Consider the following 24,871-nt stretch of genomic DNA (forward strand, 5'->3'; position numbering starts at 1 on the left):
TTTAGGAATATACCCCAAGGACACCATAGAATGGCTCCAAGAGGAGAAATGCACCCCCATGTTTATGGCAGCATTGTTCACAATAGCAAAGATCTGGAAACAGCCCAAGTGTCTGTCAGAGGACGAGTGGATTAAAAAGCTTTGGTACATATATACTATGGAATACTACTCAGCCATAAGAAATGATGACATCGGATCATTTACAATAACATGGATGGACCTTGATAACATTATACGGAGTGAAATGAGGATATCAGAAAAAAAACTAAGAAGTATATGAATCCATACATAGAAGGGACATAAAAATGAGACTCAGAGACATGAACAAGAATGTGATGGAAACAGGGGTGGGGGTGGGGGAGGGGGAATGGGGTGAAGAAGGAGAGAGGGGTTGGGGGAGGGGAGGGGCACAAAGAAAACCAGATAGAAGGTGACAGAAGACAATTTAGCTTTGGGGGAAGGGTATACAGCACAATCAAATGTCAAAATAATCTATAGATGTTTTCTCTCAACATATGTACCCTGATTTATCAATGTCACTGCATTAAATTTAATAAATAAATTAAAAAAATAATCACTTTAAGTGTAAATGGGTTAAATTTTCTAATTATAAGACATAGCACAACAGAATGGATAAGAAAATGAGATTGATGCTCTACAAGACACTCACTTCAGATAGACACACACACTGAAAGTAAAAGGATGAAAAAAGATAGTTCATGTAAATGGCGGAAAGAAAAAGCAATACTTATAGCAGACAAAACAGACTTTAAAGCAAAGGCCATAATAAGAGCCAAAGGACCTTTCATAATGATAGAGGAATCAACCCAACAAGAGGATATAATACTTATAAATAATCATGTTTATATGTAGAAGCACTTACATATATAAAGCAAATATTGATGAACATAATGGGAGAGATAGACAGTAATATAGTCATCGTAGGGGACTTTAACACCTCTTTGACATCAATTGATAGATTTTCCAGACAAAGAATCAATAAGGAAACAGTGGCTTTAAATGACACAATAAACCAGGTAAATTTAATTGATATTTTTAGACCATTTCATCCCACAGCTGTAGAATATACGTTCTTTTCAAATACACACAGGACATTTTCTAAGCTATACAACATATTAGGCTAAAAACACAAGTTTCAATAATTTTAAGAAGATTGTAATCATATCAAGCATCTTCTTTGACCACAATGGTATGACACCAGAAATCAATTATAAGAAAAACTGAACACACAAACAAATGAAAGCTAAATAACATGTTACTAAACAATAAATGGGTTAACAATGAGATCAAGGAAGATATGAAAGATATCTTGTGACAAATGAAAGTAAAAACACATTGACTCCAAATCCAGGCAACCCAGAAAAAGCAGTCTTAAGAGGGAAGTTTATAGTAATACAGGCCTACCTCAAGAAGCAAGAAAAATCTCAAATACACAATCTCACAGAATACCTTTTCTTTTCTTTTTCTTTTTCTTTTTTTTTTTTTGTATTTTTCTGAAGCTGGAAACGGGGAGAGACAGTCAGACAGACTCCTGCATGTGCCCGACCAGGATCCACCCAGCACGCCCACCAGAGGCAATGCTCTGCCCACCAGGGGGCGATGCTCTGCCCCTCCGGGGCATCGCTCTGCCACAACCAGAGCCACTCTAGCGCCTGGGGCAGAGGCCAAGGAGCCATCTCCAGCGCCCAGGCCATCTTTGCTCCAATGGAGCCTTGGCTGTGGGAGGGGAAGAGAGAGACAGAGAGGAAGGAGGGGGGGTGGAGAAGCAAATGGGCGCTTCTCCTATGAACCCTGGCCGGGAATTGAACCCAGGTCCCCCGCATGCCAGGCCGATGCTCTACCACTGAGCCAACCGGCCAGGGCCAGAATACCTTTTCTTGTAGTCTTCATGTCACCCGCATTTGGAGAGCTAAGCTAGACATGCTGAGGACCTAGCCTGGTTTAGTAATAATTAGATTTGTCAAAGAAGATGATGTCTTTGGTCTTGCTCTTTGCTGAAGTTGATCTAATTTAGTTCTCTAAATTACCTTCTGTTGTGAATTTCAATAGGCCATGTGTACAGCTTTCTCTCTTTTTTTTTATTGATTTCAATTTATTGTGTTTACATAGATTTTAGTGTTGCCCGAATGCATCCCCCCTCTCCTGTATTCCCATCAACATCCCCCTTGCCCCCGTCCCCATATTGCCCTCCCCCCTTCCCTTCAGGTTTATCTCATCCTATCATCACCCTTTCCCTCTGTTCTCTTTCCCTCTGGTCCTTTTGATCCCGCCTCTGTCTCAATTCCTTTGCTCAGTTCACTTTGTTAATTGGATTTCTGAAATGAGTGAGGTCATATGATATTTTTCTTTCTCTGCCTGGCTTATTTCACTTAACGTAATAGTTTTTAGGAACATTCATGTTGTCGCAAAAGGTAAGAATTCCTTCTTTTTCATGGCCATTGTGTATATGTACCACTGCTTTTTAATCCACTTGTCCACTGACAATCACTTGGGCTGTTTGCAGATTTTCGTTATTGTGAACAATGCTTCCATAAACATGGGAGTGCATTTCTCCTTTTGAATCAGTGCTATGGTGTTCTTGGGGTATATTCCTAAAAGTGGGATGGCTGAGTCAAAAGGCAGTTCTATTTTTAATTTTTTGAGAAATCCCCATCCTGTTTTCTACAGTGGTTTCACCAGTCTGCATTCCCACTAGCAGTGCAGGAGGGTTCCCTTTTCTCCACATCCTTGCCAGCACTTATTCTGTGTTGTTTTGTTGATGAGAGTCATTCTGATTGGTGTGAGGTGGTATCTCATTGTGGTTTTAATTTGCATTTCTCTAATGATTAGTGATGCTGAGCATTTTTTCATATGCCTATTGGCCATCTGTATGTCCTCTTTGGAGAAGTGTCTATTCTTCTCTTTTGCCCATTTTTGGATTGGATTGTTTGTCTCCCTGGTGTTGAGATTTACAAGTTCTTTATAAATTTTGGTTATTAACCCCTTATCAGACGTATTGTCAAATATGTTCTCCCATTGTGTAGTTTGTCTTTTTATTCTGTTTTTTTTTTGTCTTTAGCTGTGCAAAAGCTTTTTAGTTTGATATAGTCCCATTTGTTTATCCTGTCTTTTATTTCACTTCCCGTGGAGATAAATCAGCAAATATATTGCTCTGAGAGATATCCGAGAGCTTACTGCCTATGTTTTCTTCTAAGATGCTTATGGTTTCACGGCCTACATTTAAGTCTTTTATCCATTTTGACTTTATTTTTGTGAGTGGTGTAAGCTGGTGATCTAGTTTCATTTTTTTGCAGGTAGCTGTCCAATTTTCCCAACACCATTTGTTAAAGAGGCTGTCTTTATTCCATTGTATTTCCTTACCTCCTTTGTCAAATATCAGTTGTCCATAGAACTGAGGGTTTATTTCTGGGTTCTCTGTTCTGTTCCATTGATCTATATGCCTGTTCTTATGCCAGTACCAAGTTGTTTTGAGTACAATGGACTTGTAGTATAATTTGATATCAGGAAGTGTGATACCTCCCACTTCATTCTTCCTTTTCAAGATTGCTGAGGCTATTCGTGTTCTTTTTCGGTTCCATATAATTTTTTGAAATATGTGTTCTATTTCTTTGAAGCATATCATTGGTATTTTCATTGGTATTGCATTAAATTTATAAATTACTTAGGGTAATATAGAAATTTTAATGATGTTTGTTTATTCTTTCTATTCATGCACATGGTATATGCCTCCACTTGTTTGTATCTTCCTTGATTTCTTTTATCAATGTTTTATCATTTTCCACATACAAGTTTTTAATCTTGGTTAAATTTACTCCTAGGTACTTTATTTTTTTGGTTGTAATAGTGAAGGGGATTGTTTCCTTAATTTCTCTTTCTGACAGTTCAGTGTTGGTGTATAAAAATGCCTCTGATTTCTGAGTATTAATTTTATATCCTGCCAATTTGCTGAATTTATTTATCAGATTCAGTAGTTTTTTGACTGAGATTTTAGGGCTTTCTATATACAGTATCATATCATCAGCAAATAATGATAGTTTTACTTATTCTTTTTTAATTTGAATGCCTTTTATTTCTTCTTCTTGTCTAATTGCTGTGGCTAGGACTTTCAGGACTATGTTGAATAAGAGTGGTGAAAGGGGGCACCCCTGCCTTGTTCCTGATCTTAAGGGGATTGCTTTTAATTTTTGCCAATTGACTATTTTGTTGGTTGTGGGTTTGTCATAGATGGCCTTTATCATGTTGAGGTATGTTCCTTGTATTCTCACTTTGCTGAGAGTTTTGATCGTCAATGGGTGCTAGATTTTATCAAATGCTTTTTCTCATCTATTGATATTATCATGTGATTTTTATTCTTTTTTTTTTGTTTATGTGATGAATCACATTGATTTGCAAATATTGTACCAGCCTTGCCTCCCCAGAATAAATCCCACTTGATCATGATGTGTGATTTTTTTCAAATATTGCAGGATCCAGTTTGCTAATATTTGTTGAGGATTTTAGCATCTATATTCATCAGGGATATTGGCCTATAGTTTTCTTTCTTTGTAGTAGTGTCTTTACCTGGTTTTGGAAGTAGAATTATGCTTGTTTCATAAAAGGAGTTTGGGAGTCTTCCTTCCTCTTGAATTTTTTTGAAATAGCTTGAGAAGAATAGGAGTTAGTTCTTCTTTGACTATTTGGTAGAATTCACCTGTGAAGCCATCTGGCCCAGGGCTTTTGTTTGTTGGGAGTTTTTTGGTAACTATTTTGATCTCATTTGTTGTAATTGGTCTGTTTAGGTTTTCTGATTCTTTCAGATTGATTTTTGAAAGATTATATGGTTCAAGAAATTTGTCCATTTCACTTAGGTTGTCTGATTTTATGGCATACAGTTCTGCATAGTATTTTCTTAAAATTCTTTGTATTTCTGTTGTGTCAGTTGTTATTTCTCCACTCTCATTTCTGATTTTATTTATTTGATTCCTCTCTCTCTTTTTCTTTTTTGGTGAGTCTGGTTAAAGGTTTATTGATCTTGTTTACCTTTTCAAAGAACCAGCTCTTGGTTTTATTCATCCTCTGTATTGTTTTTTTAGCTGTTATGTCATTTATTTCTGCTCTGTTCCTTATTATTTTCTTCCTTCTACTACCTCTGGGCTTTACTTGCTGTTCTTTATCTAGTTTTTTTAGATGCAGGGTTAATTGTTTTTTTTTTTGTTGTTTTTTTTTATTATTTTTTTATATATAAATAAATTTTTATTTTAATGGGGTGACATCAATAAATCAGGGTACATACATTCAAAGAAAACATTTCCAGGTTATCTTGTCATTTAGTTATGTTGCATACCCATCACCCAAAGAGAGATCGTCCTCTGCCACCCTCCATCCAGTTCTCTCTGTACCCCTCCCCCTCCCCTCCCCCTCTCCCTCCTTCCCTCCCCCCACCCCCCATCGCCACCACACTCCTGTTCATGCCTCTCAGTCTCGCTTTTATGTCCCACTAATGTATGGAATCCTGCAGTTCCTGTTTTTTTCTGATTCACTTATTTCACTCCGCACAATGCTACCAAAACTCAACCATTCTGCTATAAGTGATCCAATGTCACCATTTCTCCTAGCTGAATAATATACCATGGTGTATATGTGCCCCATCTTCTTCATCTAGTCCTCTATTTTTTTTACAGTGATTAAAAGCCTTTAAGCAAACTCTTGGCCAATACAGCAAGAATCCATAAATGAGTAGTGTCCTTAACATATTCCCCAAGTCCAAGTTGGCCCCCTCACCATGCCAAATCCCTGAAAAATGCAACCCAACCACAGTTCAGTCTGTTAGGAGCTGTCACAGGGAGCAGGAGTCCAGGAAAGTTCCCCACAGGAAAAGTCCGTATGGCACTGGAATTGTTGTCACCATTCTATACTTTGCAGCTCATGTCCAAGTCCCAATGACCGCTGCTTCTAGCTGGTAATGATTCAGGTAGACTGGAAAAAGCCATTTGCAGCATGCGTGGATATGGAGCTTCTGTTCTCCTCTGCCTGGAGAGTTGAGACCAGGTTGCTTTTCCCTGGAGCTCTGTGACTGTGGCCTGGTAAAGAGAACCTTGGGATACACTAAGCTGGGTGGCAAAGGTAAATTCATAATACAAGTTGGCAAAAGGAGGAAAGAGAGCTCTAAATTAAGAGTAGGTCCCAGCCTGAAATATGAGTGGGGCATTGAGGTAGGAGGAATAAAGGAAACACTATATATTAAGCAAAGCAGCAGAAAATAGGACTATCAACACCCACAACAGAGATCTTTGAGGGAAGAATAAAGAACCTGACTATTCAGGCAAAAATAGTTAAGTGGCCCTTGTGCAAATGAGATCAGTTTACCTGCTTCTTGGAAGAAATACCCTAGGCTCGTCCACAGTGTCGTAGATGGGGTCGACGGCCCTGGGCACCTTCAGCCTTCAGTGGCAAACCCCAGCATTCTGGCAAGGTTAGGTCATAGGTGGCTGGAGCAGGCCTGGAAGAGGACTGAACCCTCCCTTAGAGGATGCGAGGGGGAAGCCCACCTTCTCAGTGTCCCTGTTTCCTCACAGCTAGAGGTGTGTAAGCCTGGCAGGCTTTAGCTCAATGACCTTCCTTTCCACTATTGAAGCAGGACCCAGATGGCATCCTATGAGCACCCCTTTGGGGTGCTGGAGCCTTTATAGGGTGTATCCTAAAAGCTGGTAGTTCCCCCTGATCTCTATTGGGCTTTTTCTGCCTCTAGGTATCTTAAAAGCCATTCTCAGAAGATCTCGCTGAGGGGTTTGAGGATCCCCATCCGCCTATATAAATCTTTTTCCATATATCTGGAGCTATTTGGAAAAAAGACAGAACAGTGTTATTAGCTAGATCTAATAAAGAAGGTAGATTTGGTGTCTCCTGTTCATCAGCTTTCAAAAGAAATGTAAATTTTTTTTTAAGTAAAAAGCATGATATGGTAGAACCCGTCGGAGTCATTGGCCTGGTGTGCAGGAATTCCCGGGTTCGATTCCCGGCCAGAGCACACAGGAGAAGCGCCCATCTACCTCTCCACCCTCCCCCTCTCCCCCCCTCCCGGTCCCTCTCCTCCCGCCCACAGCCAAGCTCCACGGAGCAAATCCACCCTGGGCACTAAGGATGGCCCCATGGCTCCTGCCCTAGTTGCTTAGAATGACTCCGGTTGTAACAGAGCAACATCCCAGATGGGCAGAGCATTCCCCCTGGTAGGGCATGCCAGGTGGATCCCAGTCAGGCGCATGCAGGAGTCTGTCCTGCTTGCCTCCCCATCCCCATCCTCAGAAAATACAAAAAAATAAATAATAAAAGAAAAATACAAAAAAAATACAAAAAAAAAAAGGGGGGGGGCATTCCTTGTGCTAAAGCACCAGGAAGCATGGAGTGAGCTTGAGTATGTCCTATGAAACATGGAGCTCTATGTTTACATATAAGTCTTGAAGAAGGAGGAACTGCTGAAATAGTTTGTCAGCATTTGTCCCTAGACAGCAGTCTTTATAGTGGGAACACCATGACGTAAATATTTGCTGTCTGTCTATAGATTAAGGGGGGAATATGGCAATGCTGAAAAGCCATGATCTTTGTTGCCCCTTCCCCTCACCCCCGCCAACCCCTCCTCTCCTCCCCCCACCCTGTAACCCCAACACTGTTGTTCATGTCTCTGGTCTCATCTTTATGTCCCACCTATGTGTGGAAAACATATAGTTCATTAGTTTTTTTCTGATTTACTTCTTTCACTCAGTATAATGTTATCAAGGCCCATCATGTTGTTGTAAAAGATCCTATGTCATCATTTCTTATTGGCTGAGTAGTATTCCATAGTATATATATACCAAAGCTTTTTAATCCACTCATCTCTGATGGACACTTGGGCTGTTTCAAATCTTTGCTATTGTGAACAATGCTGCCATAAACCATGGGGGTGCAATTCATTCTTTCAAACAGTGCTATGGTTGTTCTTGGGGTATCTATTCCTAACAGTGGTATAGCTGGGTCAAAAGGCCGTTCGATTTTTATTTTCTTGAGGTATCTCCATACTGTTTTCCACAGTGGCTGCACCAGTCTGCATTCCACCAGCAGTGCAGGAGGGTTCCCTTTCTCCACATCCTCGCCAGCACTTATTCTGTGTTGTTTTATTGATGAGCGCCATTCTGACCTGGTGTGAGGTGATATCTCATTGTGGTTTTAATTTGCATTTCTCTAATCATTAATGAATGTTGAACATTTTTTCATATGCCTATTGGCCATCTGTGTGTCCTCTTTGGAGAAATGTCTATCATTCTTTTGCCCATTTTGGATTGGATTGTTTGTCTTTCCTGGTATTAAGTTTTACAAGTTTCTTTATAATATTTTGGTTATTAACCTCTTATCAGACGCTATGTCAAATATATTCTCCATTGTGTAGTTTGTCTTTTTATTCTGTTCTTATTGTCTTTAGCTGTGCAGAAGCTTTTTAGTTTGATAAGTCCCATTTGTTTATCCTGTCTTTTATTTCACTTGCCTGTGGAGACAAATCAGCAAATATATTGCTGCGAGAGATGTCAGAGAGCTTACTGCCTATGTTTTCTTCTAAAATGCTTATGGTTTCATGGCTTACATTCAAGTCTTTTATCCATTTTGACTTTATTTTTGTGAGTGGTGTAATTGGTGGTCTAGTTTTATTTTTTTGCAGGTAGCTGTCCAGTTTTCCCAACACCATTTGTTGAAGAGGCTGTCTTTACTCCATTGTATTGTCTTACCTCCTTTGTCAAATATCAGTTCTCCATAGAGCTGTGGGTTTATTTCTGAGTTCTCTGTTCTGTTCCATTGATCTATGTGCCTGTTCTTATGCCAGTACCATGCTGTTTTGAGTACAATGGCCTTATAATATAACTTGATATCTGGAAGTGTGATACCTCCCGCTTTTTTCTTTCTTTTCAGGATTGCTGAGGCTATTCGTGTTCTTTTTTGGTTCCATATAAATTTTTGGAATATGTGTTCTATGTCTTTGAAGTAAGTCATTGGTATTTTCATTGGTATTGCATTGAATTTATAAATTGCTTTGGGTAATATAGACATTTTAATGATGTTTATTCTTCCTAACCATGAGCACGGTATATGCCTCCACTTATTCGTATCTTCCCTGATTTCTTTTATCAATGTTTTATAATTTTCTGAGTACAAGTCTTTAATCTCCTTGGTTAGATTTATTCCTAGGTACTTTATTTTTTTGGTTGCAATGGTAAAGGGGATTGATTCCCTGATTTCTCTTTCTGACAGTTCATTATTAGTGTATAAAAATGCCTCTGATTTCTGAGTATTGATTTATATCCTGCCCCTTGCCAAATTCTTTTATCAGGTCTAGTAGTTTTTTGACTGAAACTTTAGGGTTTTCTATATACAATATCATGTCATCTGCAAATAATGATAGTTTTACTTCTTCTTTTCCAATTTGGATGCCTTTTATTTCTTTTTCTTGTCTGATTGCTGTGGCGAGGACTTCCAGAACTATGTTGAATAAGAGTGGTGAAAGGGGGCAACCCTGCCTTGTTCCTGATCTTAAGGGGATAGCTTTTAATTTTTGCCCATTGAGTATTATGTTGGCTATGGGTTTGTCATAGATGGCCTTTATCATGTTGAGGTATGTTCCCTGTATTCCACTTTGCTGAGAGTTTTGATCATGAATGGGTGCTGGACTTTATCAAATGCTTTTTCTGCATCTATTGAAATTATCATGTGGTTTTTCTCCTTTCTTTTGTTTATGTGATGAATCACATTGATTGATTTGCGAATATTGTACCAGCCTTGCCTCCCAAGAATAAATCCTACTTGATCATGGTGTATGATTTTTTCCATATATTGCTGGATCCGGTTTGCTAATATTTTATTGAGGATTTTTGCCTCTAAGTTCATCAGGGATATTGGCCTATAATTTTCTTTTTTTGTGTTGTCTTTGCCTGGTTTTGGAATCAGAATTATGCTCGCCTCATAAAAGGAGTTTGGAAGTCTTCCTTCCTCTTGAATTTTTTGAAATAGCTTGAGAATGATAGGAGTTAGTTCTTCTTTGAATATTTGGTAGAATTCACTTGTGAAGCCATCAGGCCCAGGACTTTTCTTTTTTGGGAGTTTTTTGATAGCTGTTTCAATCTCTTTTGTTGTAATTGGTCTGTTTAGGTTTTCTGATTCTTTCAGATTGATTTTTGGAAGATTATATGATTCAAGGAATTTGTCCATTTCATCTAGGTTGTCTAGTTTTTTGGCGTACAGTTCTTCATAGTATTTTCTTACAATATTTTGTATTTCTGTTGTGTCAGTTGTTATTTCTCCACTCTCGTTTCTAATTTTATTTATTTGAGTCCTCTCTCTTTTTTTCTTGGTGAGTCTTATTAAAGGTTCATTGATCTTGTTTACCTTTTCAAAGAACCAGCTCCTGGTTTCATTGATCCTCTGTATTGTTTCTTTAGCCTCTATGTCACTTATTTCTGCTCTGATCTTTATTATTTCCTTCCTTCTACTAGCTCTGGGCTTTACTTGCTGTTTTTTTTCTAGTTCTTTTAGATGCAGGGTTAAGTTGTTAATTTGAGCTTTTTCTAGCTTCTTGAGGTATGCCTGTAATGCTATAAACTTCCTTCTCAGGACTGCTTTTGCTGTGTCCCATAAATTTTGAGTTGATGTATGCTCATTATCGTTTGTTTCTAGGAATTTTTTAATTTCTTCTTTGATCTCAATGTTAACCCATTCATTGTTTAATAACGTGCTATTTAGTTTCCAAGTGTTTGAATATTTTTCAATTTTTCTATTGTGGTTGATTTCTAGTTTAATGCCATTGTGATCAGAGAAAGTGTTCGATATGATTTCAATCTTCTTAAATTTGTTGAGCCCACTTTTGTGCCCTAACATGTGGTCTATTCTAGAGAATGTCCCATGAGCGCTTGAAAAGAATGTATATTCTGCTCTTTTAGGGTGAAAGGTTCTGAAGATATCTATTAAATCGAGTTCATCTAATATGTCCTTTAAGTCTGCTGTTTCTTTGTTAATTTTCTTTCTTGAGGACCTATTTAATGATGTTAATGGGGTATTGAAATCTCCTACTATTTAAATAGTTGCTGTTGATCCTCGCCCTTTAAGTCTATCAAAGTCTGCTTTATTATTTAGGTGCTCCTATATTAGGTGCGTAGATATTTATAATGGTTATATCTTCTTTTGTATTGCTCCCTTATCAGAGTCTGTAGTGATCTTCTTTATCTCTAACTATGGTCTTTGTTCTAAAGTCCATTTTGTCTGAGTATAAGTATTGCTACCCAGCTTTTTTTTCATTTCCACTTTGCGTGAAATATTTTTTTCCATCCTTTTATTCTTCAGTCTGTGAGCATCTTTTGATTTAAGGTGTGTCTCTTTGTAGACAGCTATGTATGGGTCCTGTTTATCTTATCCACGCAGCTACCCTATGTCCTCTTGATTGGATCATTTAATCCATTAACATTTAAGGTTATTACTGGATATGTAATTGTTTATTGCCATTTTTTTTCTTTAAAACTGTTTTTCTCTTTTGCTATATTCTTTTTTTCCTTTGATCTGTTTACAACAGGTCCCCTTAGCATTTCTTGCAGCCTTGGTTTGGTTGTAGTGAAATCCTTTAGGTTTTTTTTGTCTAGTAAAGCTTTTTATTTCTCCTTCAATTTTTAAATGATAGCCTTGCTGGATAATGTAGTCTGGTTGTAGGTTCTTGTTCTGCATTACTTTGAATATTTCTTGCCATTCCCCTTCTGGCTCAAGTGTTTCTGTTGAGAAGTCAGAACGCTCACCTTATGGGGGCTCCTTTGTAGGTGATTGTCTTTTTTTCTCTAGCAGGGCTTTTAATAATTTTCTCTTTATCATTTAGCTTTGGTAATTTAATTATGATGAGTGTCTTGGTGTTGGTTTCATTGGATTTCTCCTTAATGGAGTTCTCTGTGCTTCCTGAAATGTGAATATTTTCCTGCCTTAATCTGGGGGAAGTTTTCCGCTATAATATGTTTAGAACAAAGTCTCTATCCCTTGTTCTTTCTCTTCTTCTTCAGGAACCCCTATGAGCGAGATGTTATTTCTCTTCATGTTGTCACAGAGCTCTCTTAGAGTTTCCTCAGACTTTTTGAGTCTCTTTTCTTTTTTCTGCTCTGCTTCCATACCTTTATTTATTGTGTCCTCTAACTCACTGATTCGATTCTCTGCTTCATCCATCCTGCTTTTAATTCCTTCCATTGTATTCTTTATTTCAGATATTGTATTTGTCATTTCTGTCTGATTCTTTTTTATTATTTCAATGTCCTTTTTTTTATTTGTTATCTCTTTATTTAGGTTTTCGTAATGGCCATCTATGGTGGTTCTAATATCTTTGAGCATCCTAACAATCGTTATTTTAAACTCTGCATCTGGTTAATTTGGTTATATCTGATTCCACTTAGGTCCTTTTCTGGGGATTTCTCTTGGTTTATTTGTGTTGTATTTCTCTGCCTCCGCATTTTCTCTTCACGAGAGTGGCTGTGATCACGTGCTCGGGTGCACAAGGGTTGGTGGCCTTGGCCTTTGCCCCGCCCCTGTGTGTGATGTTATGCTCGGTCCTGAGGGCACTGGCGAGCACCTTTGCTCAGCTGCGGGTCTCCGTCTGTTTCCGAGCTTTCGCCCTGCCTTTGCAGGATGATCCCACTCAAGGAACAGCTGCTAGCCTTGGCTCTACCACCAGGAAAGGCTGCGTGCCCAAGCTCAGCTTCGTAGCGGAACTCCGCCTCTTCTGGGCTTTTGCTCCACCCCCCGCGGGAGGAACCTGCTACCCAGTCAGACCGCAAGCCTGGGTTGCACAGGTGGGGCAGGGATGTGCTCCTCTGCCCTTGCTCCAGGGCCTGGTTTCTACCCTTCTGGGTTTTCCCGCCCTTCTCCCGGAGGCTGGATTACAGGCTGCCAGCAGCTGAGCTTAGCCGCTTTTGCACGCCCCCTTCTCCCTAGCCGGGCAAGATTGAGCTCACACCTGAGCCCACTGGTGGCCAGCCGGCTTCCGCCCCTGCCAGCAGAACCGCGCTTTTGTCTCCTGCTGCCGCCCGCTCTCCGGTGCGCCCTTAGCCGTGTGGGTGGGGGCGTTGCAGCTCGGACCCTAAGACTCACTACCGTAGACCCGAAAGCTCCCTCCTTCTATGCGACTCTGCTCTGAATGCCGTGGGGGAGCTTGTTTGGCTGCTCTCCTGCTTCCCTTTTCTGGTATTGCTGTTTCCGGGGGAAATATTCATTTCAGCTTTGGGGAGTGACTCGTCCCAGGGGTTAGAGTGGCTATCTCCCAAAAATGTTTCTCCCTATGCCTCCTAGATTGCACTCTCTTCCTGTTACTGTGGTTCTCTCCCCTCTCCCTCCATCTCCAGGAGCCCCGTGTGAGTGTTTGTGAGAGAGATGTTCTGCGTGGTCCCTTTAAGAAGGATCCTGGGTCTGAGAAATCAGACTCTCTCACAAACAGTATCCTGACTTGTTTCAAGCTAAATACTGTCCTTATGCTTCTTCTGGGCTCTGGGGCTGCAGGCTGGGGCTTTGTTCCTGGGGCTCAGGGCCCTTTCCCCTCTGCTAAACTCACTTCCCGCCACGCGAGTCTCTCCCTGCTGCCGTTCGCTCCGAGAAGCTGGGCAGCCCTCTCCGCGTTTCCGCTTTTCCTACCAGTCTCTGGGTGGCTTCTTCAGCGTTCCTGGGTTGAAGAGTCCTTTTAGTTTAGTCCAAAGTTGGTTTTTCCAGTTGATAGTTCATAAAATTAGTTTGTAATCCACATTGGTTCTGGGAGGTAGATGCTGGTACGTTCGCCTACTCCAGCGCCATCTTGTCTCTCCGCAGGGTTAATTGTTTATTTGAGCTTTTTCTAGCTTCTTAAGGTGTGCCTTTAATGCTATGAACTTTCCTCTCACTACTGCTTTTACTGTGTCCCATTAATTTTGAGCTGTTTTATGCTCATTATCATTCGTTTCTAGGATTTTTAAAATTTCTTCTTTGATCTCATTGTTAACTCATTTGTTATTTAATAACCTGCTATTTAGTTTCCAAGTGTTTGAGTATTTTTCAGTTTTTCTGTTGTGATTGATTTTGAGTTTCATACCATTGTGATCAGAAAAGATGCTTGATATGATTTCAATCTTCTTAAATTTGTTGAGACCCCTTTTGTGCCCTAACATGTGGTCTATCCTAGAGAATGTACCATGAGCACTTGAAAAGAATGTATATTCTTCAGCTTTAGGGTGTAAGGTTCTAAAGATATTTATTAAGTCCAGTTGATCTAGTGTGTTCTTTAAGTCTGCTGTTTCTTTGTTAATTTTCTTTCTTGAAGATCTATCTAGTGATGTTAGTGGGGTATTGAAATCTCCTACTATAATAGTATTGCTATTGATCTCACTCTTTATAACCATCAATGTCAGTTTTATATATTTAGGTGCTCCTATATTAGGTGCATAGATATTTATAATGGTTATATCTTCCTGTTGGATTGTTCCCTTTATCATTATGTAGTGACTTTCTTTATCTCTTACTATAGACTTTGTTTTAAAGTCTATTTTTTCAGATATGAGTATTGCTACTCCCGCTTTTTTTTTCATTTCCATTTGCATGAAGAATTTTTTTCAACCTTTTACTTTCAGTCTATATGTATCTTTTGTTTAGAGGTGGGTCTCTTGTAGACAGCATATGTAGGGGTCTTATTTTCTTATCTATGCAGCTACCCTATGTCTTTTGATTGGAGCATTTAATCCATTTACATTTAATGTTATTATTGATATATAATTGTTTGTTGCCATTTTATTATTTAAAGTTGTATTTCTCTTTTGCTATATTCTTTCCCCCCCCCCCTTTGATCTGTTTACAACAGGCCCCTTAACATTTCTTGCAGCATTGGTTTGGTTATCATGAATTCCTTGTGTTTTTTGTTTTGTTTTGATTTTTGTTTTTGCCTGGGAAGCTTTTTATTTCTCCTTCAATTTTAAACAATAGCATTGCTAGATAAAGAAGTCTCGGTTTTAGGCTCTTGTTCTGCATTACTTTAAATATTTCTTGCAATTCCCTTCTGGCCTCAAGTGTTTCTGTTGAGAAGTCAGATGTCATCCTTTTGGGGGCTCCTCTGTAGGTAATAGACTGCTTTTCTCTTACAGCTTTTAGTATTCTTTCTTTATCTCTTAGCTTTGATATTTTAATTATGATGTATCTTGGTGTAGATTTCTTTGGGTTTCTCTTTAATGGAATTCTCTGTGCTTCTTGAACCTGTGTGACTTTTTCCTGCATCAATTTAGGGAAGTTTTTGGTTATGATTTCTTTGAACAAAGTCTCTATCCCTTATTCTTTCTCTTCTTCAGGAACCCTTATGATGTGGATGTTATTTCTCTTCATGTTGTTACAGATCTCTCTTAGAGTTTCCTCATTCTTTTTGAGACTCTTCTTTTTGTTGATTTGCTTCCATGCCTTCATTTGTTTTGTCCTCTAACTCACTGATTTGATCCTCAGCTTCATTCATCCTGCTTTTAGTTCCTTTCATTGTGGCCTTCATTTCTGATATTGTATTTGTCATTTCTGACTTATTCTTTTTTATTATTTCAATGTCCTTTTTTATACTTGCTATCTCTTTATTTAGGTGCTCATTATGTCCATCTGTTGCTGTTCTAAGATCTTTGAGCATCCTAACAATCATTATTTTAAACTCTGCATTTGGTAATTTGTTTATATCTGACTCATTCAAGTCCTTTTCTGGAGATTTCTCTTGATTCATTTGGGTTACATTTCTCTGACTTCCCATTTTGTCTGTGTATGAGAAGGATGTGGCCACAGGAGTCCAATGGGTGTATCCTCTGTGTTCCCTAGGTATGTCTGCAGGCCCACCACCTCCTTTGCCTCTGCCTTGGGTTATTTGGGTATGGGCATTGCTGGCACTGAACCCGCTATGGCAGTCTCTGTGGTTTCCGCCTCTCCTGCATGGGAGAGGCTGTTTTTACATGCCCAGGCTATAAGCCCTGGCCAGCCTTGGTCTTTGCCTTGCCCTCTGGGTGTGGCTACATGCCGCACCAGGGCCATAAGCTTTGGCACCACAGCCTGGGCTGTGCACCTATGCTCAGCCAAGGGTCTCTGCCATTTCTCCAGCTTTCACCACGCCCCCCCATGGGTGGGACTGCAGTCAGATTGCTCTTGCTCCTCCAGTCCGCAGCTGTGGGTCAGACCACTTTTTTGCACTCCTGGCCAGGCAGTACTGAGCTCTTGCCGGGCCTCAGTCATGGCCAGCCCGGCCTCTGCCCCCACTGACTGGTCTACAGTTCCGCTTCCCACTGCTGCCCACCCTCTGGCTAGCACTCAGCAGTGTGGATGGGGGTGCTGCAGCTCAGACCCTAGCACTCAATATTATATTCCTGATGGCTCCCTCCTTCTAAGTAACTCTTTGCTCTGAGTGCTGCAGGAGAGGTTTTGTTTGGCTGGTGTCCTGTTTCCCTTTGCTGGTTTTGCTAGTTCCAGGAGAAATATTCACTTCAGATTTGGGGAGTGACTCAGCCCAGGGGTTAGGATAGCTGTGCCTCAAAGTGTTTCTGCCTGTGCCTCCTAAATTATACTCTCTTCCTGCTACTTCAGTCCTCTGATCTCTCCCCATTCCCCAGAGTCCCAGTTGAGTGGTTGTGAAAGAGGTTTTCTGCATGGTCCCTTTAAGAAGAATCCTGGGTCTGAGAAATCTGTCTCTTTCTAACAAACAGTATTCTGGCTTGTTTTACAGCTAAATTCTGTCTGTAAGCCTCTTCTAGGCTCTGGGGCTGCAGGCTGGGGCTTTGTTCCTGGGGCCCAGGACCATCCCCTCTCTGCTAAACTCACTTCCCACCATGCGAGTCCCTCCAGGCTGCTGTTTGCTCTGGGGAGCTGGGCAGCCCTCTCAGCATTTCTGCTTTTTCTACCAGTCTCAGTGTGGCTTCTTCATTGATCCTTGGTTAAAGAGTCCTCTTAGTTTAGTCCAAAGTTGATGGTTTTTAAAATTAAGTTGTAATCCACTTTGGTTCTGGGAGCTGGAAGTTGGTACATCCGCTTACTTCATCACCATCTTGCCCTCCCCCCTGTATAGCTTTCTTTTTAGATTGTTTTTCTTTCCATCTAGAACTCATTGTGGTCATTGCATTGAGGGGCATTTTTGTCTTTAAATTTTATTTTTTTAAATTTATTTTTCAAGTACAGTTTACATATAATGTTATTTTGTGTTAGTTTCAGGTGTATGGCATAGTGGTTAGATAATCCTATAGTTTACAAAATGTTTCCCCTGGCATTTCCAGTACTCACTTAGCACCATACATAGTCATTACAATATTACCGACTATATTTCCTGCTTAACATTCCATGACTATTTTGTACCTACTTATTTGCACTTCTTATCCCTTTGCCTTTTTCACCCACTATCCCAATCGCCACCCCTAAGGCAATTGTCAATCCGCTGTCTCTATCCAAGAGTCTGTTTCTATTTTGTTTGTTCATTTATTTTGTTCTTTAGATTTCACATATAAATGACGTAAATTTGGTGTTTGTCTTTCTCTGATTTATTTTACTTAGTAGACTACACTCTATGTCCATTCATGTTGTTGTGAATGATAAAATTTTATTGCTTTATGGCTGATTAATATTCCATTGTATATATAATATGTACCACACATAGCTTTTTTTATCCACTTGTCTGATAATGGGCACTTTGGTTGCTTTCATATCTTGGCTATTCTAAATAACACTACAATAAAATAGGGGTACATATATCCTTTCAAATGAGTGTTTTGGGTTTCTTAGGATATATACCCAGAAGTGGAATTGCTGGGTCATAAGGCAATTCCATTTTTAATTTATTGAGATAACTCTCCATACTGCTTTCTACAGTGGATGTACCATCTGCTTTACCACCAACAGGGCACAAGGTTTCACTTTTCTCCACCCTTGCCAACACTTGTTGTTTGTTGATTTGTTGATAATAGTCATTCTGGCAGGTGTGAGGTAATACCTAATTTGATTTTAATTTGCATTTCTCCAATGATTAATGACGTTGAACATCTTTTTATATGTCCACTGGCTATCTGTATGTTCTCTTTGGAGAAGTGTCTATCCAGATCCTTGGCCCATTGTTTAATTGAATTGTCAGAGGTTTTTTTGGTGTTGAGTTTTATAAGTTCTTTATAAATTTGGATATTAACCCCTTTTTAGATGTATAGTGGCTAATAAGTTCTCCTAAGGTTGTCTTTTCATGTTGTTGATGTTTTTCTTTGCTGTGCAAAAACTTCTTAGTTTAATGTAGTCCTATTTGCTTATTTTTTATTTGTCTTTAAACCATTTTGAGTTTATTCTTGTTACAGTATAAAAAGATGGACTAATTTAACTATTTGCATGTATCTACCCAATTTCCCAATGCCTTTTATTGAATAGATTGTGTTTTTCACATTTTATGTTCTTGCCTCCTTTGTCATATATTAATTGACTATATAAATGTAGGTTGACTTCTGGATCTTTCTTCTGTTTCATTTATCTGTATGCCTGTTTTTATACCAGTATCATGCTGTTTTTATTACTGTGGCCTTGTAATATAGCTTGGCCTCAGGTAGTGTGATATTTCCGACTTTGTTCTTTCTCAAGATTGCTGAAGCTATTTGGGATCTTTTGTTGTTCCACATACATTTTTGGAATATTTTTTCTACTTCTATGGAAAAAACCATTGGTATATTGATAGGAATTGCATTGCATCTATAGATTGCTTTGGGAGTGTGGACATTTTAATGATGTTAATTCTTTCTATTCATGAGCATAATATATACTTTCATTTATTTGTATCTTCTTCAATTTCTTTCTTCAGTGTTCTATAATTTTTTGAGTACAGGTCTTTTACTTCTTTGGTTAAATTTATTCTCAGGTGTTTTATTTTTTTTGATGCAATAGTAAATGGGATAATTTTTCTTTTTGATAGTTCATTATTGCTGTATAAAAATGCAATTGATTTATAGATATTTATTTTATATCCTACTACTTTGCTGCATTCATTTATCAGTTCTAGTATGTTTTTGGTGGACTCTTTGGAGTTCTCTCTATATAATATCATGTCATCTGCACATAATAACAGTTTTACTTCTTTCTTTTTAGTTTTAAAGCCTTTTATTTATTCTTCTTTTCTGATTGCTATGCTTAGACCTTCTAGTAATATGCTGAATAATAGTGATGAAGGTGGGCATCCTTGTCCTTTTCCTGATATTAAAAAAAATGCTATAATTTTTCCCCATTGAGTATGATGTTGGCTGCCGGCTTGTCACATATGGCATTTATTATGTTGAAGTCTGTTCCCTCTATTCCCACTTTGGTGAGAGAATTTACCATAAATAAATCCTGACTTTTGTCAAATGTTTTTTCTCTGATATATTGATTTTATTTGATGTTTATTCTTCATTTTGTTTATATGGTGTATCATGTTCATTGATTTGCAAGTATGATACCAAGCTTGCATACCAGGAATAAATCTCACTGGATCACATTGCATTATCTTTTTAATGTATTGCTGGATTTGGTTTGCTAATATTTTGTTGAGGATTTTAGCATCTATGTTCACCAGGGATATTGGCCTGTAATTTTCTTTTCCTGTAGTGTCTTTATCGGGTTTTGAAATTAGGATAATGCTGGCCTTGTAAAATGAGGTTGGGAGTCTTCCCTTCTCTTAACTTTTTTGGAATCATTTAAGAAGATAGTCCTTCTTTGACTATTTAGTAAAACTTACCTGTGAAGCCATCTGGTCCAGGACTTTTGTTTGTTGAATATATTTTGATTACTATTTGATTTCACTGGCTGTAAGCAGTCTGTTCAGATTTTCTCATTTTTCCTCATTGAGTTTAGGAAGATTCTATGTTTTTAGAAATTTATTCTTTTCTTTCATATTTCCCAGTTGTTTGGCATACAGTTGTTCATAATATCTAATAAGTAATCTAATCTTATACCTAAAGGAGCTAAAAAAGAAAAACAAAAATGTCCAAGGTAATTAGAAGGACGAAAATAATAAAGGTCAGAGCAGAAATAAACAAAAGAGTTTAAAAACCAATACAAAAGAACAATGAAACCAAGAGCTGCTTCTTTGAAAAGTTAAACAAAATTGATAAATCTTTAACCAGACTCATCAAAAAAAAAAAAAAAGAGAGAGAGAGAGAAAGACCCAAATTAATAAAATAAAAAATGAAAGAGGGGAAGTAACAACCAACACCAAAGAAGTAGAGAAGAATATAAGAAAATACTATGAACAATGATATGCCAACTCATTGAACAACCTGGAAGACATGGATAAATTTCTGGAAACATAGACTCTTCCAAGACTGAATCAAGAAGAAACAGAAAATCTGAACAGACATATAATAACTAGAGTTAGACTGTATCATCCCCTGGAAGAAGACAGTGGTTACTGCCTAGTCCTTCATATATATATAATATAGAATATAGAATATAGAATATAGAATAGATATATATATATCCTCCATCATTCTGGCAGTCCAGAAAGCCTGTTACCTGAAGTCTATTACACAACTCTGACTTCATCTCTCCTTAGTGAATGGTCCCTGATGCTGAGTTTCTTTCAAAGAACAAAATAACAATTCCATTTCTCCACTTGTCTTCCTGAGCTCTGGTGAATAATCATTGATCTAACTACCAGAAGTGATGTATTTTTTTTCTTCTATCACTAGGAAATAAAGATTTGTTAACTCATATTGGTTAGGATGAAGGTTTCTCCTTTACTCCATATTATTATTTGTCCATTTTGAACACAATAGTAGATGTTGTTCTTTTATAGATTTTCCTAGTTACTATAATCTTTGTCTTGTTTTGTTTTCTTATTTTTTCAAAATGTCATTAATGAAGCAGTGGGAACCCTTTCAGCAGATCTTTGGTCATCATGTCTTATCATCTCTGAGAGTCCCCACCTGGGTGCATTCACCTAATTCTGGCCCTATGTTCTCCTGCCCAAATGGATTGTCTTCCCACCAAATGGCTCAGGTTTCTTATAGAGAATGTAACATGAGAGAACAAAATCTGGGTGTTAAGGGCACACGTTATATTTTTTCAGACAAACACTAGTGTTAGGTCAGGATTACTAGCATTTTAGGGATAGTGCTGAACAATTACCTTTATGCCCCTAAAGTACATGACTTCATAGTTACCTGTAATTTTACTGAGTCTCTTTTGACGTTCTCTAGTAAGAGTTTTGATCTCATTTCTTCTCTCCTTTTAAAAAATCTGACCCACAGGTTTTCTCTTTGTTAACTTTCATCATTATGCTTTTGACTGCCATCCTAAAATATGCATTTAAGAGACTACATCCCTTCCTCCCTCACAAGCTGGGAATTTATATTTTTCTCTTTGAACCTTATTTCAGGCATCCTGGAGTTGACTCTAAAATGTCTCCCACATGTCACTAGAGAATTAAATACCCTAAAGTACAAGACAATTCCAATCTCCCTCCAGAGACTACTAACTAAATCACATGGAATGACCACCTTTTAGGAAACATGTAGAAGATGCCTGGGTCCCATGCAATGTCTGTGAAGAGTAAATAACTAAATATCAAAAGCTAGAGGCTTTAAAATGTAGTAATTAGGCATGAAGCTTTAGCACAGAATGAGAACTTCTTAAATTCAGTCCTTCCTTCCAAAACACTTATTAAATACCTAGGTGTATACCATGCAGTGGGATCAATGAATGACACATTGTAAGTGCTCCATAAATGTTTGATTTTAGAAGGAATTAAAAGTTTGGCTGTGCAGTGAAAAATCTCAGCAATCTGGAGAAGGTAGGTTCTACTGTGTGTGCTGTAACAGCCTCAATGTCAGCGTGGTCTCTTCTATGTGCCACACCTATGGGTCTCCTTCCATTGAAGGTTTCTCCTCTCGACCTTGTTTCCCTCATATGCTCACATCAGATTTTACATAGGTTCATTTTACTATCATTTGCCATTTAACAGCAGTACCCATACCTGCACAGGGAGAGATTAATAAGTTACCTTATATAGACTTCACTGTGAGCCTTCTTTGCAATGGGAGAGATGGACCATTTCATTTGTTTAATTAATACTTAGTAAGTGTGCACTAGGCTGCATGGCAGTGGGTAAGCCTGGTTGCATGGTTCTCAGTTTGCTGGAGGGCTGAGACAGGGGGCTGTGTGAGCACTCAGCCTAGGATTAGCATGTACTAGGGGTCAGGGCAAGCTTTCTGAGGGAGAAGCACGTCAGTCAAGATGCAGGACAGTGAATTAATCCTATTAATGAGCACATTCTTTAAAAGTAGCCATTTGAAAGAAGGTTCTAAAGGGAAACCTACAACTAACATTAAGAGGTAGCTGCCCATTTCTGTACTGTGGAGCAGGAAAGGGGCCCTCCAGTGCTTTGGCAAGAATATGCGGGAGCTCAGGGTTATAGATCTGCCTCTTAGACTTCACTCATTTTTATTTTGTTGGTGTTTTAGTCTCTACTCCGGATCCTGGAGACACCCAAAGGCCGTGCTGCTTTCAGAATCTCCAGTGGGTTCAATGGGATATTGTCCCTGTTGTCTGACCTGGAGGGCTTTCTCCAGGAGCCCCCACTGCCGCTGTGGGAAGCGGTGTCCCCCAGCCAGACCCTGGACCTGGTCCTGCACACCCTCTGTGTCGTGTCTGCGGCGTTGCATCTGGACCCAGTCAATGCTGCCTTCTTCAGGAGGAATGGGCTCTATGAGAAGCTGGCTGAGGACCTTTGCTTGCTGGGCTGTTTTGGGGCCCTGGAGGAAGAAGGAGCCCCTCCGCACCTGTGGGACAATGCAAAGGTTCGGCCATTTTCTAATTTACTGAGTGTGGCCTTTTCCTCAGTCAGTCCATTACCACCCAAAATACAGAGCTGCCTCCAGATCCTCAGCTTTCTGGACAGCATGGCCAGTGGCACCCTCCACCTGCACAGTGACCTGAAGGAGGCCCCGGGAGCTGGGGTGGAAGCAGCTGTGAACGCTCCGAAGGGAGAAGCGAGCAGTTACCACCAAGGCAACTTCGAGCAGTGGCTGGACCTGGAGGAGAGGTAAGGCCTTGCTGGCTGCTTCCATGATTGGGCCACTGGTATAGCTGTTTCCTGTTTCCTACCCAAACATCCTGCAGGTATAGTGGATGTAAAACTCAGGTCACAAGCTGGGTGTGCATGACTTTCTTCTCTCTACATCAAGCTAACTCTGACTCCAAGCTCTTCTATCACAGGAGCTGACAAAAAACCAATCTGAGTCAGTTCAGAGTTGGGGATGCTGTTGGGTCCCCTAAGAACTAGGGAAGCTTAGTAATCTTGGAAACTGGGTGCAGAACTCTGAAAGGTTCCCTTTCTCCGGTGGCATCTTTGCTTCTCCTGGGAGCTGTGGTGCCTGTGCCCAGCCTCCTTTGTGTGCTGGCAGCCTTTGCCTTGTCCTGTCTGCCCGTCAGGGCACAGCCAGGGGATGGTGAGGTCCTTTGACTTACAAGATGCCAACCACAGATTCTTCCCAATCATGAGCCTCTCCCTGTTTTTACTTGCTGTTGCCACTTCCCCTGGTGAGGACAGTCACTCACCAGACCTCTGTGAGCTGAGCTCAGAACCCTGAAGTCACTTTCTGCTTTCATTCCTGTGGTTCAGACTCTTAGTGGAGCAAGGGTGTGCAAAGAAACCCCTTCCTCCCTCCACAGACTCTTCTGCCTCCCACCACTTTCTGGGTCATCTTGCCTGAACATCACAGGGCACCTTTCTGAAAGATATTACACATTTTTAACCAAAAAAAGCTCCTGCTGGCCAGGCTTTAAATATTGGCAGGGGGATGGATATTAGACCTTCAATTACTGTGATTGTTCTTGTTTCACTGGTTAATCTGGTGAATTAATTGGTCTTCCAACCTTGCATTCCTGAACAATTTGCTCATAAAATAATTATTTCTGTATTTGATTTTTTTTTTTTTGTGAGAGGAGGGGAGATAGTGAGACAGACACCTGCATGTGCCCTGACTGCAATCCACCCAACAAACCTGTCTGGGGCCAATGCTCAAGTACCAAGCTATTTTTAGTGCCTGAGGCTGATGTGTTCCAAAGGAGCAATCCTCAGAGCCCAGGGCTATGCTCAAACAATCAAGCCACTGGCTGTGGGAGGGGAAGAGAAGGTGGAGAGGAAGAGGAAAGAAGCATATATAGTAGCTTCTCCTGTGTGCCCTAACCAGGAATTGAACCCGGGACGTCCATATGCTAGGCTGACACTCTATCCACTGAGCCAGTGGCCAGGGCCAATTTGATAATTTTTAAAAATAATTTTTGTTTATGAGAACATTAGGCTTTTCACTCTCTTTTCTTGACTATCAAATTTATAATAGCCTCATAGCCTCACTGGGCAGTGCTCCGTCCCTTCTCTTAGCTATGCGATAGAACTTGCTGGCAAAATCTCGTGTGCTAGATGTTTTCTTGTGAGGAGATACAGTCTTGTGAGAATAGAATTCTGTTCTTGAATCATTCTTGGTAAGTTGTTTTTTCAAGTTTATTTTCCAATTTTATTTAAATTTTAATTTATTGGCATGAAGTTATTTTGTAATATCCTTTACTTCTTATTCCTAAAATGATGGTGTGTGTCTCCTCGCTGCCTCCCAGCACCTTGGCATTCTTGACAGAGGTGTATTTATTAGTGTGTCTTATAAACCAACTTTCAGCATTTTCTGTCATGAATGCATAAATTTTCTGTCTTTTTTGGGTCCTTATTATTTCCTTCTACTTTCTTTGAGTTTATGTATTCTGGTAATATTTTTCTTAATTTAATTAATTAGGAGATTAATTGTCAGTACTTTTAAAATATATACATTTCCCTATACCTACTAATTTAGCTGTATCCCACAAGTTT

At 39.4% G+C, this 24,871-nt stretch overlaps 1 protein-coding gene across 5 annotated transcripts in view; it reads left to right on the forward strand.

Moving 5' to 3' along the window:
* The window catches only part of WDFY4 (WDFY family member 4), a 313,461-nt gene that overhangs the window by 62,212 nt on the left and 226,378 nt on the right, over positions 1–24,871 (forward strand). For all 5 annotated transcript variants that reach the window (XR_010727052.1, XM_066242595.1, XM_066242598.1 and 2 more), the window contains exon 12: positions 22,473–23,053. Coding sequence is in view for 4 of the 5 variants with exons in the window: in XM_066242595.1 (XP_066098692.1) it covers positions 22,473–23,053 (581 nt within the window). In the remaining variant the exon portion in view is untranslated. The remainder of the gene's footprint in view (positions 1–22,472; positions 23,054–24,871) is intronic.

This window comes from Saccopteryx bilineata, chromosome 9 (assembly GCF_036850765.1).
Source record: "Saccopteryx bilineata isolate mSacBil1 chromosome 9, mSacBil1_pri_phased_curated, whole genome shotgun sequence".
NCBI classification, from domain to species: Eukaryota; Metazoa; Chordata; class Mammalia; order Chiroptera; family Emballonuridae; genus Saccopteryx; species Saccopteryx bilineata.